Source organism: Paramacrobiotus metropolitanus, unplaced genomic scaffold (genome assembly GCF_019649055.1).
Source record: "Paramacrobiotus metropolitanus isolate TYO unplaced genomic scaffold, Prichtersi_v1.0 Parri_scaffold0000096, whole genome shotgun sequence".
NCBI classification, from domain to species: domain Eukaryota; kingdom Metazoa; phylum Tardigrada; class Eutardigrada; order Parachela; family Macrobiotidae; genus Paramacrobiotus; species Paramacrobiotus metropolitanus.
Genome location: NW_026570316.1, coordinates 410275 through 428205, shown reverse-complemented (window position 1 = coordinate 428205; position 17931 = coordinate 410275). Strand labels below are relative to the sequence as shown.

Here is a 17931-nt window from a genome sequence, read left to right as displayed (position 1 = left end):
TTTGATTTGTTTATGATTGTCACATTGATCTTTATCGATTTGATAATCTGTCCGGTGATTTTACTCCTACGCAGTTTTATTCGGTGATTGCATTACTTTGCGCTGTGTTAATCTGGACTTGAAGAGAATTAAAGAGAATCCCTGCAAAATAGAAAGTACACAACTTTTGCTGCTACCTTCTATCCTTGATTCAGTATTAAACAGCCATTTCCTTAATAATAATATTCTACTCGATTAAATTGTACCTTTATCCAGTGTACTGTACGCGTATTACCGCTTTCAGTAAGATACTCGTACTTCCAGTACACTATAACTATAATAACACAATCCGGTATTCCGGTTTTTCGGCTATTGCCAAATGCCGGTAAACCAGACACCTGTTTCAATGCACTGTACACTACGTCACATACATATACAGATTTCCGCCAAACTGAGACAGCAGTGGAAATAATTCCCACTAAATTTCCAGTTGATAGTTTTCATACCTCCGCGACTATTGTATCTATTTACAGTCTGCTCAGTAGTTTAACACCAGTTAGAACACCAGTGATAATTAATTCACCAAATTTCTAAGCATCTGAAATTTGCCGCCGATTAGCGTAAACAATGAACCGCGAGGCTATCTCAATAAACCCCTCGAGAGAAGTCAGATAATATTTCAGCTTTTAAAAAAATTCGGAAAACAAAAATTTGAAAAAACCTAATAAATTCAGAAGAGATGCCTCTGGCGGAAGTTAAGTACCGCCGTACCACCGCGATACATTTGGCCCCTCTCTTCACTAAAACTATTGTCACTCTCCTTACGTGCGATGTGCTTAAGCCGCTTCTTTTAAAACGCCCTCTGAAGCTGTATCCAGAGAACAAAAGCTGGGAAGACCTCCATCAGAACTTCCCCCCGGTACGCACCATAAAACCTCCATGTCAGTAGCTCAACATCTGACAGCGATGAATATGCACTGAAGAGTTGGGGACCAGGCTATCCTGTACAACTTTCAACCAGAGGTTTCTAAAACAATGGAATTTCTAAACGAATTTTTAATTAAAACTGTGCGTCGAGTTTTTGCAGTTTGTTCACTGCTTTTCGCAGACCCTCTTTTTGTTTCCAAAATCCTATGACTCTCAGAAAAGTTTGAACTCTGTCAAAACAAATTGACCAGCTAACTAAAAGAAAGAGCATTCAAATATAATGATTGTTTGATAATAACTGGGAAAAGGAGAGGAAAATAAATTTGCGAAAAGCTATCTCAACTTGGCGGAATCACCCTCTGTACACGTTATCTCCTGCATCCGGGCAAAACGCCGATTGCCGGGAAGCGCCCTCTCTCCCTTCACCTCCCTCGCCAAAACCGGCTGCCACAGACTGCCGGGTGCCGGGCACTTAATTGATTAGTCCTCGGACATCACAGAATTTGTTTGATTCTCCCCTGTACTGTTCCACAAGTAGAGCTCTACCCAACCGGCGTTACAGGCCAAGTCTGCCCAAAGCCAGTAGAATATACAAAGCCTTGAAGCTGATCTTATCAGCAAAGCGGAGCTCCGCTGAGTTAGCATACGAGTCTACGGAGAAACGGCTGAAAAAGTCGTTCAAAAAATCGTATTAATTCAACCGTCCAAAATGCGCAGGTATGTTGCACGGTGGCCACCTGAAAGCTAACGTTATCCAGTTTTCTATGCGCTGATCAAGTACTCGTATGCTTTTTCAAACCATGAATTTTAAAGAATTTCCATAGCGAATATCCATTTATCAAAATGTGAACGCACATTACCCGAATTCAAGAAGACAATATCGCGCGATGAATGGGATGAATAGGGCGTTTGCCAAAACATCCTGTATTACTTTCCTGGTTTAGTTACAATTTTTTTCAAAAACTACATCCGTTTCGCCACATTGTTTGTACACCTGGTACTGCAAGCACATCCCTCTGTTTTGCACGAGGAATTACTTACGAATTAATTTTCACCAACTATCAAAGGAGTGTGAGCGGGGGTTCACTAGCGTTCACGTCCGCAACGCTGCGCCACATGGATTACGTGTCTGTGTTGTGTCTCGCTTCTGATTGGCTTGCGTTTTGTTAGTGGGCGCGGCTTAGCACGTGCTGCACACTGATGATTTGGCTCTACGCTTTACGATCGAGCTGCGCCGATCAGTATTGATTTTCTGTTCTCCAGACTTTTCGATATTAAAAAGTCAGCAATTAGCGGTGCGACGTCTTGCGTTTCCGCATAGTTCGCAATACATATCGCATTGCTCACTCCACGGGATCTATTCCGTTTAGGTCGCCGTATCTGGATCACTTCCTGATCTAGCTTTAGAGGAGGCTGGTCTGAGCTTCCTTCAAATCAGCGGAGTTGGCTTGAGGACGTGACCGTGTTATATGCCTGCTTCCAGGCTTTGTATATTCAATAGGCTTTGGTCTGCCACTCGGTGGTTATTTTTTCGACTGCTTTGATCCTTTCCATTATTCTAAGCATTCTCCAAAGCCGAAACGCGTTATTACTAGGAGTGAGACGCCTACTGTTAGTCTGTTACCCCACCGCCAGTTATGTACCACGTGTTCTATTGTCGACATTGGCACTTACAATTAGGATTCCTTTTCGATTTTTCGACTTTTTACCGCTAACCTCTAGTTCACGTTTCTGACGCACTGGGATAAGATCACCGTAGCGTTAACGAAAGCTAGTGCGTAGGATTTTGTTACTAGCCTACGGCAGTGCTATTAGGACTGTATCGTCGCGAATTTAAGAGATGATCAGTAGATCCATTCAGCCAAATTACACATGCTCTCAAATTACTCTCATATTACGGCAGGGCAGATGATCACCTGGCAGCGGTTCCGGATGCAAGTTCGGACAACATAAGATTATGTAGGAGTGCACAGGTCGTGCACCGCTAACAGTAAATCTGACCTTTCTACAAATGCTCAAAAGCAGGCGTGGGAGATCGATTCGCAGGAGCTAGCAAGCAACGGGCTTTCTCACTCGGAATCACAAGAAAAAAAATGATTAGAACCATTAAAATCAGTGGCGAATCTAGCCTGGTTTCGGAGGGGGAGCCAGAGAACTCACACCAAAGGGGGGTGTATTCTCTCGCTTTTTTGGCGACCTCCGCCGTAAAAAAATTCGCAATGTACCCCCCTCTTGCGAATTTTTTTGACGTCCAGGTTACGGGGGGCCATGGCTGCTCTGGCACCCCCCTAGACGCGCCACTGATTAAAATAAAATATTTTCGGCTAAGGTGAGAAAGACCCCCTGTGCTGGCTGTGCACATAAGAATGTTGTCACCGACACAGGAAAGTTAAAGCTCATTTGGCATAGGCATGCTATCTGATTGATGGCAGTGGCGACTCATGGCACAGCGCACAAGCGAAAACTGAAAATAATGGTTGACACTTGACCCTCACTCGGCATTGCCCGAGAAAGTTTTGCCTGGTTGAAAAAAAGTACTTTATCGTGACGTTATAGAGGGTTTCACCGCGGATAAACGGGATTTTCACTCCTTCGACCAAAAGTTCCTGATACCACACCCCACAGGCAAGCATTACCAGCCCGTCTTGCGAACCCGTGCAGCAATGATAAGGTCAATAACGATACAGTTCACTAGTACTTATTCTGGTCCACTTATGACCTTCTTTATGCACTTACCTTCATTCCGGTGCATATTTACCTGGGCAGCGATTCTGTTGTCATACGGCTACCACAGTTCTCCAGGAGGAAAAACAAGATATCTTTGTGTTAAAGCTGTATAATTTAGATAATTCTGTGTACAGCACTTCAGTATGGCATTGTGTATCACGATACAACTAAAACATTTTGTTCGTGGTGGTTTAGTTTAAAAGATCCGTATTAGTTTACCATAAAGCCTGAAGGATAAGCAATTCAATACAAAACAATAATTTTTACATAGAGCACTGCTGATGCATTTACTGTAGATATACGGGCGATTCGAGTTCCTACGGTAGTCAGAAAATAGTGTAAGCAGACCGATAATAACAAATATTGTAGAGTAGGTATTTGCACGAAAACACTGCATTTATAACGCCCAAATATGGATAACAATCTGAGTGCAGCATATTATGTTGCAGTGATTGCGGAACTGCTTTTTGCTTAGCAACTGTACAACCAATCGAAGCATAGCATTGGGTTTTAAGTATGTATGTACAGTCCCGGTATAGTACTTACTAGTGGAGTAGATTTTACCAGGTTGACATCGTACCAACACGTTTATATCAGTCTCTATGATTACTGTACAACTTACGAAAACAAATCATAAGAAAAGGGAGCCTTCCCAAATGACGTAATAAAAAATTCGCCAATTTCGACTCCCCTTCTACGTCAGCGGGAAAGGTATAAAAGGTTGCACACGAACCTTTTAGTGGCCTAAGAACCATACAAATTTAAAGAAGATCGGTTGATAACGAGACTTATCAACACTGGAATCATTAATTTTTAACTTTTTGGAATTTGCTTCCAGCCTTAACTCCCGAACCGGATGATGCGCGCACAAATAGTTTTTACATCTATGCATACAAATCATATGGCTTCAGAATGTCATAGAACAAAGTAAAAAAGTGTTTGGTAGTGCGCGATAGTGGAAAGTTTCGTGCATGCACATGAATTTGGTACCATCTACCGGGCCACTTTCCTTAAGTTACTTATGTCGCATAGCAGCACATACTTACAAGGATCACGAAGGAAAATTTGTTTTGCCTTCTAAATACCATATCGCGCAGCTTGTGTAAAATCCATAAGCTTCACGTTGTTCTTGCATTATTTTGCAATAATACAGCATAGGTCACTTAGAAACAAAAGAGGCAGACAAATTCATACTGTGTCATTGAAATGAAACCTAACTAAAGATCACTAGTCGCTTATGGATTTCAAGCCTTTAAGGGATATTTGGGTTGAGACTCAAACTCAAACAGAACAGCGACACAAACGAATTACGTAGTCCAGTGCATGTCCATACGAATGTGCTTTCCCGCTTTCGGTGTATCAAGTATCCACAGCAACGTAACGGTGTATCGCGTTGTCAGCAGCCGAAAGTGCCATTAGCCGTTCTGCAAGGCTTTGGACAGAACATCTTTTTGTATGGTCAGTTTCCCAGCATTCAAGCATCAGGTAATATCTGCAAAACAATTAGCGTTCCTTTCATTTAAAGCTACTGCCTGTCGCTGACCAAAACAAAATTTGCTATGTTCGCTGCTGATATAGTCGTTAGAAACATAAAACTTAAGAACCGAAAGCACACTGAACGTTCGAAGAATTAACGGGAGTGTTACATGCTGCCATAGTATGCAGTTTCGCGCTTACAACTGATCTGGACAACTGGAGGGTTGAGGCAAGCGTTCGCCATTTTGTAGATGCGAAATCAATTCAGGAACATTTGTCTTCATCGAAAACAACGACTGGTACGGGACTTCGCACCAAGTGAAGATCTCCCACATAACCACCCCAAAAGACCATACGTCGCTAGCTAGGCTAAATTTGGCCGACAAAAGTGATTCCAAAGCCATCCATCTAACCGGCAGACGAATCTAAAAGCAGTCTCGAATTAATGTACAGATTATAGATAGGTGTAAGGCTTGATACACTGTAACTCAATACAGTGCAAAAACAGCAAATTAGCGGCTTGGTTTCTTTAAACTGCGGTCCATCCTTTGCCACCCCAAAATCGGAGATTTTCAAATTTTTATTCTCAGCGAGAAGGATATTTCGAGCCGCTAAATCTCTGTGAATAATATTCCGCAGGGCCAGATGCTGCATACCACTACAGATCTGTCTGATAAAACCGAAAAATTCCATAGGTTCCCATTCCCTGTTTGCGCCAATCGGTGCTCTCTGATCGGTTAGCATCTCTCGCTCTTTGCGTAAATGTACATCTAGGGATCCGTAAGCACACAGCTGAGTAATTAACCGCAACTCGCCTGTAAAATAGCTAGTCGAATAGGTGACCTTTCAACGTCCGTTCGAATATTAAAGCTCTGTACCGTCGGTAGTGATTCTCAACAGAGCGATCACATTGGGATGTGTGTTGGCTTTGTGCAACATTTTAATCTCATGAAGAAGTTGCCGTTCGTTTTCTTTCGAACCGAGCAGCACTCGTTTCACTGCCACATCCGTTGACTGTAACGGCTGGCTGGTTGTACGTTGCTGAAGAAGTATCGCTTTGAGAACTAATCCATAAGCTCCTTGTCCCAGTACGGTTGGTTCTGCAAAAGTTAATTAACAATCAACGTATAAATCTACCAGCGTATACCCGTAGTTAATTACTATGGGTACCGATCTTCAAATGCCGTCTTTAACCCGGTGTTGGTCATATTCTGGGCCAAGTTCCTTGTGCATTTCTTTGAGCGTTAGTTTATTCCCATTCAGCCTGTTATTCTGTGAAGACTATACTTAAGACCAAAGGTTTACTACGAGGTTTAGTCGTAATTGCCCCTTTATAGTAAATGACACTGTAAAGTCTTTACTGTCTTCGCTCGCTTTGTTCAAGCTATTGCCACTGCGATCAAAATCCCCAGAATGCTCAGGACAAAGGACACGACAATCCACGCCCAATTACCTATCATCATCTGAATCCATATCACCAAAATCTGAAAAAACTAAGGGGTACTGACCGCAGTGGTGGAGTAATAGTCTGGTATCTGGATTCTGTAATCCCTCCGGAAAAGCGTCCAGAAAAATCCTAGCACTTGTACAACATATACCTCTGTTAAAATCCCTGTATCCTACAGTAACTACCATAATTTACCCGTAACGCAGCTAACATGCGCTTTGAATACGAACTCAATAGGAGAAGTGGCGTTCGGGTCGATGAATATCAATCGAAAAGTGAAAGTGTCCGGATTAAGGTCCAACGCAGTAGCCACTAATGTTTGCGTAACTGGAACGTAGATCGATTTTTGGCTCACATCGGCATCACTTGCACCCTCAGAAAATTACATGCAACCCACCAAACTCGGATTCTGTCCCATCGGGGTCACAAACCTGCAACCGTGGTGTATGGATATTAAACTCACGTTTGCATTTACTTGTTTCGCAGAAAAAGAAATGCTAAGCATTCTCATAACCCATAGATGCCCACCGCTGTGACTAGCAGGTCATAGGTAGGGCATTCTCAAGATAAGTAACTAACACTGATCATACAAACTTTCCTGCTGGCCTTTAACTATACTAAGCTCTTATACCTCTATACTTCCTTTAAGGTCTTCATACCCTTATACTTCCTCGAAATTCCGAGATGAGTGGAAGTCAGAAATTTCATGAAACGCCGGCCAGGTTTGGTAACCTTGCTAACTGACCAGAGCACATACCAGATTCAGAAAATTCTTATTTTTGCTACCTGGCTCGACTTGTCGGCCTTACCGAATCGATTGAAATGATGTCAAAAGAGGTTGGAATGGGGCCGGTTTCAGATGCACAGGGCACTTCAACGTTGTAAATTCCGGTTCGCCGGCATTCTCTGTTGACGAAAGGGTTGGGTAGGTCGGGCACTGTTGTGCCGATTTTGACCGGCACACCACAAAACTGTTCGGATACTCCATCTGCGCTGGGTGTAAGGCGAAATTGTAGCCAACAGTTAATGTTGATGGTGTTGTCATCGGCCGCAAGTAACTTATTGTCGTCTCTTGCAATGAGACGCGCCAGTGCTTGGAAGCCAGTCCGGATAGGACGTGTTAACGTCAGCTGGGCACTATTCGGAGTGCCATTCACCGGGGTTGCCAAAACGTCAATGGAGGGAGTGAATTCATAATATACTGTCATATTCGGCCACGCAGTGTAATTTGCCTGTTTAAGAAAAGTTGGGTTGATTCCGTATTTTGGAGAAAGTTCTTTGCGGCGTGACTCTTGAACTCCAAACGTCATGAGAAGTTTTTGTAGGAATTATCAATTAAGGGAACAACATTGGCAACAATGCAGACTTTAAAACGTTTAAAACCCTTACAAGTTTCAGCTTTCAGATAACTTTGTCAGAAATTTTATGTCGGTAGAAAAATAAAAATTATGGTTTTGGGTTTTGGGCTAGTTCTATTATTGTAAAATCAGAATCGTCGTCCTTTTCGGAGATGCATTGACTGAACAGATCTTTCGCATTTGGAATATTCGTGCGCATGACCTGATTTATCCGACCGCCCTGATTCAACGACAAAGAACGAGCAAATAATTTCAGTGTGGCACAGCCACATACGTAGAGAATGTGTCTGCAAATCCACGTGAAGGGAAAATCTGTACCTTCGACAGCATTTTAGTTCTAAATCTCGACAATAGCCAAAAAAACAGAATGAGAAACACAACTTGTGGAAAGGACTGCCACTGGGAGAATTACTTATATGTGCGGGAGGCGCATTCGGTTGGAAAAACCAAAACTGTGAACGTTAAAGAGAACGTTAATCAGGATCTATGAACGTTATAGTTAAATGTTACAACAGAACGTTGCATTAGATAGACACATCGATCGATATTATCCATTACTTACCTGAATTTCTCCAACAGCAGCGGCTTCGCTAACGAATCCTGTTGTGTTAGGCCAGCAAAAGTGACTCTGCGAAATTACCTCCGTGTCAAATCCCGGTACCCCGTAAACTGCTCCGTAATCTATAATTCAGCGGAATTACAGATATGTATGTCGCAAGGTATTTTTACTCATGGTCAGTAGTCTCTGGCTGGTAGCGCGCGAGAATTCGCTTATCCTCAGACCAGCTAATACTGGATTTTCAGCTTTACTTTGAATCAGCTTTGTTATGGCTATATATATTACAGCATATTAATGACAATTTTTGGGTAGAAAAACCGACGGCTTAATAGCTGTTCCGTTGTACAGTTAATGTGATGTGACAGATAGAATTTTTCCCGTATAATTTTACCGTATCACCCATAACATCGAAAACGATATTCGATGTCGTGTTATCACTGTTATGGTACTCGTACATACAGTATTTGGATGGCACAGCGTAAAGTACCTGTTGATTCGCAGGTTATGTTACACTGATACATGTAACTGAGCACTTCGCAGTCTCCTTTGCTGAGCTTCGTCACTGTGCCGACAGTTTTCCCAGAAGGGGCCAGCTGACAAACTGCGTCACTGGCGGACTTGGCGTACCGCCCTGGATGCACCATCGTGACGGACAGTATATCGAATGTGTCCGGATAAACAGCCACAGTTTCCGCTGCAGCTTTTTTATGGAACATTCCGTCGGCTCGCACTGCGTGCAGAAGCTTTTCATCGTAATTGGCCAGAAATCGCAGGGGACTGTTCGGTACATCGCGATCCGGACGCTGAAATTCACTGACTACGCCCAGCGCGTTGAGTAATAGACGGGTAACATCGCGCTGATCTTGCAGGCAACCGGCACGACCGGCGCCCGGATTGCTAAAAGTTCCTACCAGCACCAGATGCTGGATGCCACCCAAGTAACCAAGAGGGCCTCGACAAACCGGAGAGAGAGCTCTAATAATATTAATATAAAAAATTATTGTTTTCGTAAGATACGTAATTAGTTTCGACAACCTCTTGTTATCTGAATGGTACTTTGTAATGTTATTATGGCGTTTAAGAGTTCATGCACATACCCAGTAACGGGGTCGATTGCGGTCATTCGAAGTTTGTTAGCAGTTGATGGGTATGTCGGGACAAAACGGATGCAGTTTTTCGTGGCTCGATTGATTGTTGTCGCGGCGTCAACAAATGTTTTGAACTCTGGAATAGCTGCCAAGAAATAAAAAAAGAACAATTTGGTAACAGTATAATGTTCCGATTAGCAACAGCGATTTGGCACTTACCGTGCTCAAAATATCTGTCATACGGTATCTCTACCAATGGTTCAGAATACATGCCACTGTCGTTAACTGCGGCCGCCGGATTTGACGGCCATCGTGCAAAAGAGCTCGTGATATGACCGGATCCATGGACTAAAGGCTGGACTCCAGAATTCAGCAGCAGCAGTACCGCGAACAACATAATGACGGTTACGTTCAATCTTAGTGTTAAGACGGATAGTGTGGGCTTTGATTAATTATATTTTTACGAACCACCATGTACAAAGCCGCCGCGAAATTTAAAATACCAAATTTGGAAGCTCAGAATTTTTTGCTTACTCACGAGGAAGTGCTTACTCACGTATACTAGTATCAATTAAACGTTCGCTTTGGTTGCGTGGCTTGGATTGAAATTTTATCAGCAAATTGTGTGAGCTAATGTGTCCAAAGTAACCACGATAAAAGGCTTCTTTCAGAACTTGAACAATGGGTAAAATAAATGAGCCGCACATACACGTTTTTCATGTTATCTTGTTTGCAGAAGCACCGAGCAAATATTATTACGTAAACAGTTAATAAAGCCTTTAATAAGCTGAAACCTATATACCTTTAAGGGATTGGCCCGGTACATAGCACCAAATTCGTGCACATCCACGGCAACCTTCGCTGTTGCGCACTCCCATGTACGTTTTTGCATTGCTTTAAGCTATTTTGTACCCAGAGGATGTGTTCACATAGGCGTGAAATCTGTTTGCGCGCGCAAGATCCAGTTGGAAAGTTATTGGTGAACCACAATTCGAAATGAGACATTGGTGTACCAAATGTCTCATCATGGACCGATCTCTTTCGAACTTTGCACGTACCAGTACATGCACATAACCATGAAAATCGTTCTTACACCGACCCATGTTCTGGCATGTTTTTCAAATTTTTAAATGAATTTAAAAATTTTAAAATTAAAAAGAAAATCGTGGAAGTCTGGCTCGGTGTAAGAACGATCTTCATGATTAGGTATGTGCATTTACGTGCAAATTTTTAAGGAGATCAGTCCAATAAAACTTTTGGTACACCTGAATGCATTTAAATTTTTTTGAATTTTTTTACACCAATAAGTCCGCGACCGGATGTTGCGCGCGGAAACGGATTTCATGCCTACGTGAACATATCTCTGGCTACAAAATAACATAAAGAAATGCAAAAAAAGTGTCTGGGAGTGCGCGGCAGCGAAAGTTCCATTGGATGTGCACGTATTTTGTATGTACCGGGCCAAATCCTTTAAGAAGCTGAATGATGATAGCAACAGGTTCGGGAAAATTTAAATAGGATCTAGCTTCTTCTAAGTCATACGTGACGGGACAGTACCAAGACCACTCACAACTCGGGGCTCAGCTAGTAATAATACGAAGCGTCAGGGAGTTTTTCGAGTCGCTAGCGCATTCCCAGTTCCCACCCCCTATGTTAGGTAAAATAAACTGCATAACCTATTCAATTGTCTATCGTGGGTTCACTAACCACCCGCAGCTTCTCACGCATTACACGTTACACGGGTATTATGCATATTACAAAATGTGTATGTGTGTATGTGTGTATTACAAAATGTGTGTGTGTGTATTACAAAATGTGTGTATTACAAAATGTGTGTGTGTGTGTTTAATCTATTAAGTACTCACAAATGTACTAAGTATGCATGAAACAGGAATCGTGTTACTTGAGACAGTGTTGAAGTTACGGACCACAGGGTTTCCGCGTTCAGCAGACACCAAAACTGCTACTGTCGACAGTTTTTGGGGCTGCCGGATGCGGAATCCATGACGGTATTTCGTAAACTGGTAATAAGGAAATCATACCGTTCCGAAATATGTGCGCACACTAATCTAGGTAAAATGCATATACGTAATGCGTAATTTGCATGCAACATACATAATACATGTAATTCAATATTAAAAAGTTGATTGATATTTTTAAAAATTGATTATTCTGATGGCGCAACATCCAAACCAAAAACTGTGGCAGATTAATGCCAAGCGAATCCGTTTTTCAAATTGTCAGTACCAAAATCACTGGACCGTGGATCACAGTTGAATTTTCGGAAAAAGCACAAGTGAAAAGCACAATATGCGATTCGTTTCTCAAATCAGCGAAATCACGCTGCGAAACCAACTCAGAATACAAATACCTGATCTCATGAGAACAAATACAGGTGGAGACATCAAACAAGCCACTTTTTGTGACCCCGATTCCTTACTCCTTAGATTCCTCAAAATTAAAAAAGCACTGGCATGCATATAGAAAAACCGATAAGCAATATGTATTGGCACTTGCTTATACAAAAAATATTTATTATGTTTTGGCAATGTCTACATTTTCTTTAATAATATTATTGCTGAAATTTCAGATTATATTTGCCCCAGAATACATGTACGTGATGCCGTGCAGTATTGTACGACCTTTTACCTAGCAACGACTGTTATGCTGCGAGATGTTGATGATAGATTTAGTCAGTAGAGCAGCACGCGCGTACCAAATAAATATTACTCTTTATTTCCTACTTCGTGACAAACTGGCGTGAAGTATTTCGAACTCACGCACGGTCATACTCCTTTCTCCTTTATAAATGACGCCATCAGTACCCGCCTCAACCACCAACACCACCGCCGCCGCGAGCACAGCGAAAGAAAAGGGCGCCTCCGGCCTGATTAAATTTGAGCCTTCAAAATGACCTGGCGCTGGTGGCAATTCCAGTATAGGAATTACGTGAAACTACCCAAAATCACGGTCGGCGAAGACCAGAAATGTCTACTCTTCGATTCCCTGGGCGTCGAGGCTGGAGAAATGCTTTTCTCTATGTGTTTGCCGGCGAACCCGGACGATTCCACCACAACGCAAATTGTAGACAAACTCGAACACGCCTTCGTGAAGAAGACCAACGCTGCCACCGAGTGGGCCAATTATTTTAAGCTCAAACAAGAACAGGGTGAATCCCTGTTGGATTATTCCAATAAGCTTCGCCGCAAAGTCCTCCCGTGTGGTTTTCCAGCCGATGTTCTCGAAAAGAACATGTCGGCGACCTTTCTTAATGGTACGACGTTGGAGGAAGCGCTGGATATTGCGGAGAAGTACGAGTTCCGGCGTAGCACCAGAAAGGGTCAAACCACTGTCGATGTGGCGCGCCTGGAAAGCGGGAAGCGAAACCAGCGGGTAATGGCTACAGAAGGCGTGACGGCGCTCGTGGCGGACAACGAGGCCCTGACCTTGGTGGTGAACGCAAGCCTTCTGGCGCAGAAGGTGGCAAGGGTGTAGCCTGTGACGGCTGCGGATCCATGCAGCAAGCTCGAAGCGACTGCTGGGCGAAAGATGCGGAGTGCAGGAGGTGCAAAAAGCGCGGCCATAGTGCGCAGGTCTGCCGGAGCGCACAAAGCTCCAGCGGCCGACAGGGACGCGATGGGCGCGGAACGTTTTTGGTGAAGGAGGAGTTCGACGTGCTCTCTGTCGATGCAACCAGCGGGCGCGCCGTTCACGTACCGGTGAAAATAAATGGTGTACCGGTGTCACCAGTGCTGGATACTGGCGCCGGCGTCACCATTGTCGCCTCGGAAACTTGGAGATCGATCGGCTCTCCAAAATTATCCTCGTACACCAATCCGCTGAAGAGTTTCACTGGCCATACCTTAAAGGTCATTGGCACAGCGATGGTGGAAGTGACCCAGGCGAGAACGCGGAAGACGCTGCCGCTGCCGATTGTGGTAGCAACGGGTTGAAATGTACTTGGACGAGATTGGATACACGCGTTGAATTTAAGTCAGCTGAGTTTGCGTGACCTCCAGATCCCAGCGGTGTGCGCTGTCTCGGGAAACGTCCAGCTGGAGCATATCCTTGCCAAGCACAGTGCTGTCTTTCGCGAGGAACTGGGCCAGTGCAAGCACTATAAAGCCCCTCTGCACCTAAAGCCAGGTGCCACGCCGGTATTCCGCAAGGCGCGACCGGTTCCATTCGCCTTCCGGGTGGCCGGGGAACGCGACATTGACCGACTGGTGGAGAAGGAGATTCTCATACCAGTGGAGCATGCAGAGTGGGCAGCACCGATCGTCGCAGCGCTCGAGCGTGGTGGGGACATCCGGACGTGCGCGGATTTGAGCACGGGGCTTTATGATGCACTGGACGTGCAACAGTATCACCTTCAGACGCCCGACGAGCTGTTTGCAAAGCTCAACGGCGGTCAGAAGTTTAGCACGCTCGACCTGGCTGATGCCATTTTGCAAGTGGAGCTTGAAGTCTTGACGAAGAAAGCAAGGCGCTGGTGGTGATCAACACCCACAAGGGGTTGTTCCAGTAGAACCGCCTGCCGTTTGGTGTTGCCAGCGGCCCGAGCATCTTTCAACAAATCATGGAACGGATCCTCCAGGGGTGCGAAGGCGTCGCCATCTATCTGGATGATATCATCGTCACAGGAGCGACTGATGAAGAGCACCTCCGGAACCTGGAGCGGGTCCTACAACGCCTCAAAGAACACGGACTCAGGCTGAAGCGCTCCAAGTGTCAGTTCCTCCAGGAATCAGCAGAATACCTCGGGTTCGTGATGGACAGCCGAGGCCGGCATATCTCACGCGACCGAGTGAAAGCGCTCTTCGACATGAACCGCCCGGCCAATGTGGGTCAGTTACGTGCATTTCTCGGCCTGGTTAACCACTATGGCAGGTACGTGCGTTACCTTTCGACCAAATGCAGTCCATTTCACCAGCTGCTGAAAGCGGGAGTGCAGTGGTCATGGTCCAAAGAATGCGAGTCACAGTTCCTGGCCATCAAGGAAGAAATAATGCGGGCAACGTTTTTGGTGCACTATGATTCCGAAATGCCTCTCGTCCTGTCAGCGGACGCCTCGCAGTACGGTGTGGGCGCCGTGCTGTGTCATCAGTTCCCAGACGGCACCGAGCGGCCGATTGCGCATGCATCAAGGACACTTACCGGAGCCGAGAAGAAAGAAGGCAAATAGAGAAGGAGGCTCTCGCCCTGGTTTTCGGCTGCCGCAAATTCCACCAGTATATAGCTGGTGGCGAATTCACGTTATGCACGGACCACAAGCCGCTGCTGAGTGTCTTCGGAAGGAACAAAGGAGTTCTGGTCGTGACTGCCAACCGACTCTAGCAATGGGCATTACTGCTCATGAGCTACTCGTTCTTAATTGAGCATCGGCGCACCGAGGATTTCGGACATGCCGACGGCCTGAGCCGCCTGCCACTCCATTCGACCGAGCTGGATGGATTAAGCGGGCTGGGGATGGACAGGATGGTGAATGCTGTACACGGAGACAACGTATCACGTTTACCTGTCAAAGCAGAAGGAATCGCCAAAGCAACCGCCGATGACCAGGATCTGTCCACGGTCCACGGTTACATCCTGCATGGATGGCCGGCCATGGTTGATGAGCGGTTTCGTCCCTACAAACGGCTGGAGAATGAATTGGTGCTGATCAACAATTGCATCTGTTGGGGATCGCGTACGGTAATTCCGGTCCAGCAGCGTCGGCAGATACTGGACTACCTGCATGAAGCGCACATGGGAGCCGGTAAGATGAAAGGCGAGGCACGCGCCTATTGCTGGTGGCCGCAGATGGATAAAGACATCGAGCAGATGTCTCGCGAGTGCGGGATCTGCTCCGAACGCGCTAAGGAAACGGCCAAGGCACCGCTCTCGCAGTGGGAAGTGCCCGAAAACCCATGGATGAGGCTGCACATTGACTTTGCCGGTCCATACCACGGCACGATGCTGCTGCTGGTGGTCGATGCCATGCCAAAATGGCCGGAAGTGGCGCAATTGAAACACGCTACATCCGATGGCGTATTGGAAACTTTGCGCAACCTGTTCAGTTGGTACGGCGCTTGTACCGAAATCGTTACGGACAACGGCACCCAGTTTACGTCACCGGAGTTCGCAAACTTCTGTGCGGAACACGGGATAAAGCATCTCAGGACACCACCGAAACACCCACAATCGAATGGACAGGCGGAGCGGTATGTCCAGACCATCAAGGACGGAGTTGCAAAACTCATGGCTGACCGGAAGAACCTGTCCGAAGCACTGCGGCAGTTCCTCTGGAGATACCGAGGCGCGCCGCATGCTACAACTGGAAAGTCGCCAGCGGAGTTGTTACTGGGTAGAAAATTCCGTACTCAGCTCGACCTGTTGTCTCCTGTCATGTTCACACATACGGATAGAAACCGTCAACGGTGCCAGCACAATTTTGAAAAGCGCACCAAGCGGAAGAGTTTCGTGCCTGGCGACTTGGTAATGGTTCGCGATTACCGCCTCAACCGAACCGTCGACTGGACCAGCGGCCGGCTGGTCAGACGTGAAGGCACCCGGTTATGGGAACGTGTCTGTCGAAGGCGCCATCTGGCGCAGACACTTGAACCAGATCCGACCGAGATACTGGCTGCAGCCGGATGAGCGACAGGTGGCGAATTCCTCACTGCCCGCACCGGTTGCATTGCCAGTGAATACCGGAAACAACACACCCCGCGGTAACAGTGTGGATGTCTATTGATTAATAAATCGCTACGTCTCGTTTTCAAAGAATATTCCATAACACCTGATTTGAGATTCAAAGTTTGAAACCCTGCAGATTTTTGAAAAAATAAGTAGCTTGTTACAAGAATGCATGTGGATTTGCAAGTGGTTTGCAAAAAAGTTTGAGTAGTCTCCGATTCAGCGAAATTTTTAGAATTTAGTGCTGTGACATTCTGGAATATTCTAGAAAGTTTCAGAAAGGTCAATAACAGCGATGGATTTGCTGTTTCTTCGCATTATGAATAATTAATTTGCATAAACATATATATGCAAATGACGGCGAATTGTCTCCTGCCATGTAGTTGATACGTTTACCCGGAAAATTCGTGTCGTACCGGTTCTATCAACTCAGCTACAAAACAAAGCTCATGAGTTAGGCAGAGTGCAACGATGTCGTGAAAGAGCAGAACTCGTCACGGTACTAAACGTGGAACACAAGGCGGTAAACGGGAAGGTCAGCTTCCGTAGTGGAATATTTACAAAGCCCGCCGGATCCGCGGAATCCGAACAATGCACCAAATTATGTAGATCACGACACTTATCGGATTGCATATGAAAGCGGAATAACTGAACGGTTAACGACATCTAGCAGAGTTATTGTATAGACGCAGCAGAGCGCGTACCCAATAACATTTTTAGTTTGTTACTGGCTTTTTATTTTGGAATTTATGCCGTGCCTTTTTATGTGCGTGCGAAAGTGTTTTAGGTGACAAACGCTTACGCGTATTATGTAGATTACAGGAAGCATTCTGATGGCGAGAAAACCGAACAACAACAATACGCGTACAACTAATCAAAAAGCTATAATACAGGCGCTGCTACTGTTTTTTCTGTTTCCGGCAACTCACAATACATAGCGCGTTGCCTCTCTGAATTTGGATTGATAAGCGTAGCCAGAGAAAAAAATAAAGGTACTTGAAAGACCAATAATCAACCTACCAAACCCTATAATTATTTTGAACTCTCGACAACGGTTCCGCCCATCGTAGCTGAGGCAGTTTTCTACTACATAAACGAGTTCCCTCAAGAGCTGCCAGTGGTAACGCGTTGCTTGGGTTTAAAAGATCTGCCTAATGCGGGCGTTGAAGCACAATTGTAAATTTGTACTGGCCGGAAAAAAAAACCACTGAATCCCCTCTGGATTACACGCATATTTCGCCAAACTGAACGAATTTGTAACGTGTTCCAAAGGAACAATTTATCTGTGGTTTTTCTCTCACGGTTCTGTAAAGCGGAGGATATCGAAGAGCATTTTTTGGGAATACGAAGACAACCTAGTGAAACTGTGCGCCAATATCCACACTGACGATTGTTTCACGAAACATGTATCTCTACCAAAAACTCTCCAATGAAAACGCAGGAACTGATTCCCAAAGACGTGCGAAACCACTTTTGCTGTAAACTGGGATTTTTCGGCTAACGTTTTGGTCTGATAACGGAACAAAATCATCACCCTTCCGAACTGACAGCGGAGCATCTCACAATCAGGGATGGGTGACCATTGAAAAAGGAGAATCGTCTGCTTCCAGAAAGAACGTGACATTCTTAGCCAACCAGAAACTATCCCGGACGCTTTATCGGGTTCAGGACACTAAACAAATGTACGGAGTA

General features: G+C 45.1%; 3 protein-coding genes across 4 annotated transcripts; 2 read left to right on the top strand and 1 right to left on the bottom strand.

Moving 5' to 3' along the window:
- Positions 1-5365: 5365 nt before the first annotated feature.
- On the bottom strand, positions 5366-10038 carry LOC129596832 (uncharacterized). Of its 2 annotated transcripts, XM_055494208.1 has the most exons (10): positions 9781-10038; positions 9571-9706; positions 8961-9448; positions 8477-8595; positions 7366-7788; positions 6954-6987; positions 6752-6883; positions 6280-6381; positions 5988-6209; positions 5366-5924 (listed from the first exon to the last, which is right to left on the bottom strand). In XM_055494208.1, the coding sequence occupies exons 1-8, from the start codon at positions 9956-9958 to the stop codon at positions 6377-6379; spliced, it is 1515 nt and encodes a 504-aa protein (XP_055350183.1). In that variant the 5' UTR covers positions 9959-10038; the 3' UTR covers positions 5366-5924; positions 5988-6209; positions 6280-6376. The 2 variants fall into 2 exon arrangements, with proteins under 2 accessions (XP_055350183.1, XP_055350182.1); XM_055494207.1 differs by having other exon boundaries at positions 6280-6883.
- A 3038-nt stretch (positions 10039-13076) lies between these two features.
- Positions 13077-14060, top strand: LOC129596827 (uncharacterized protein K02A2.6-like). Its single transcript, XM_055494201.1, has 2 exons — positions 13077-13499; positions 13581-14060. The coding sequence occupies exons 1-2, from the start codon at positions 13077-13079 to the stop codon at positions 14058-14060; spliced, it is 903 nt and encodes a 300-aa protein (XP_055350176.1).
- Positions 14061-14916: 856 nt separating this feature from the next.
- On the top strand, positions 14917-16200 carry LOC129596826 (uncharacterized protein K02A2.6-like). The gene has a single exon (XM_055494200.1). The coding sequence runs from the start codon at positions 14917-14919 to the stop codon at positions 16198-16200; it is 1284 nt and encodes a 427-aa protein (XP_055350175.1).
- Positions 16201-17931: the final 1731 nt, after the last annotated feature.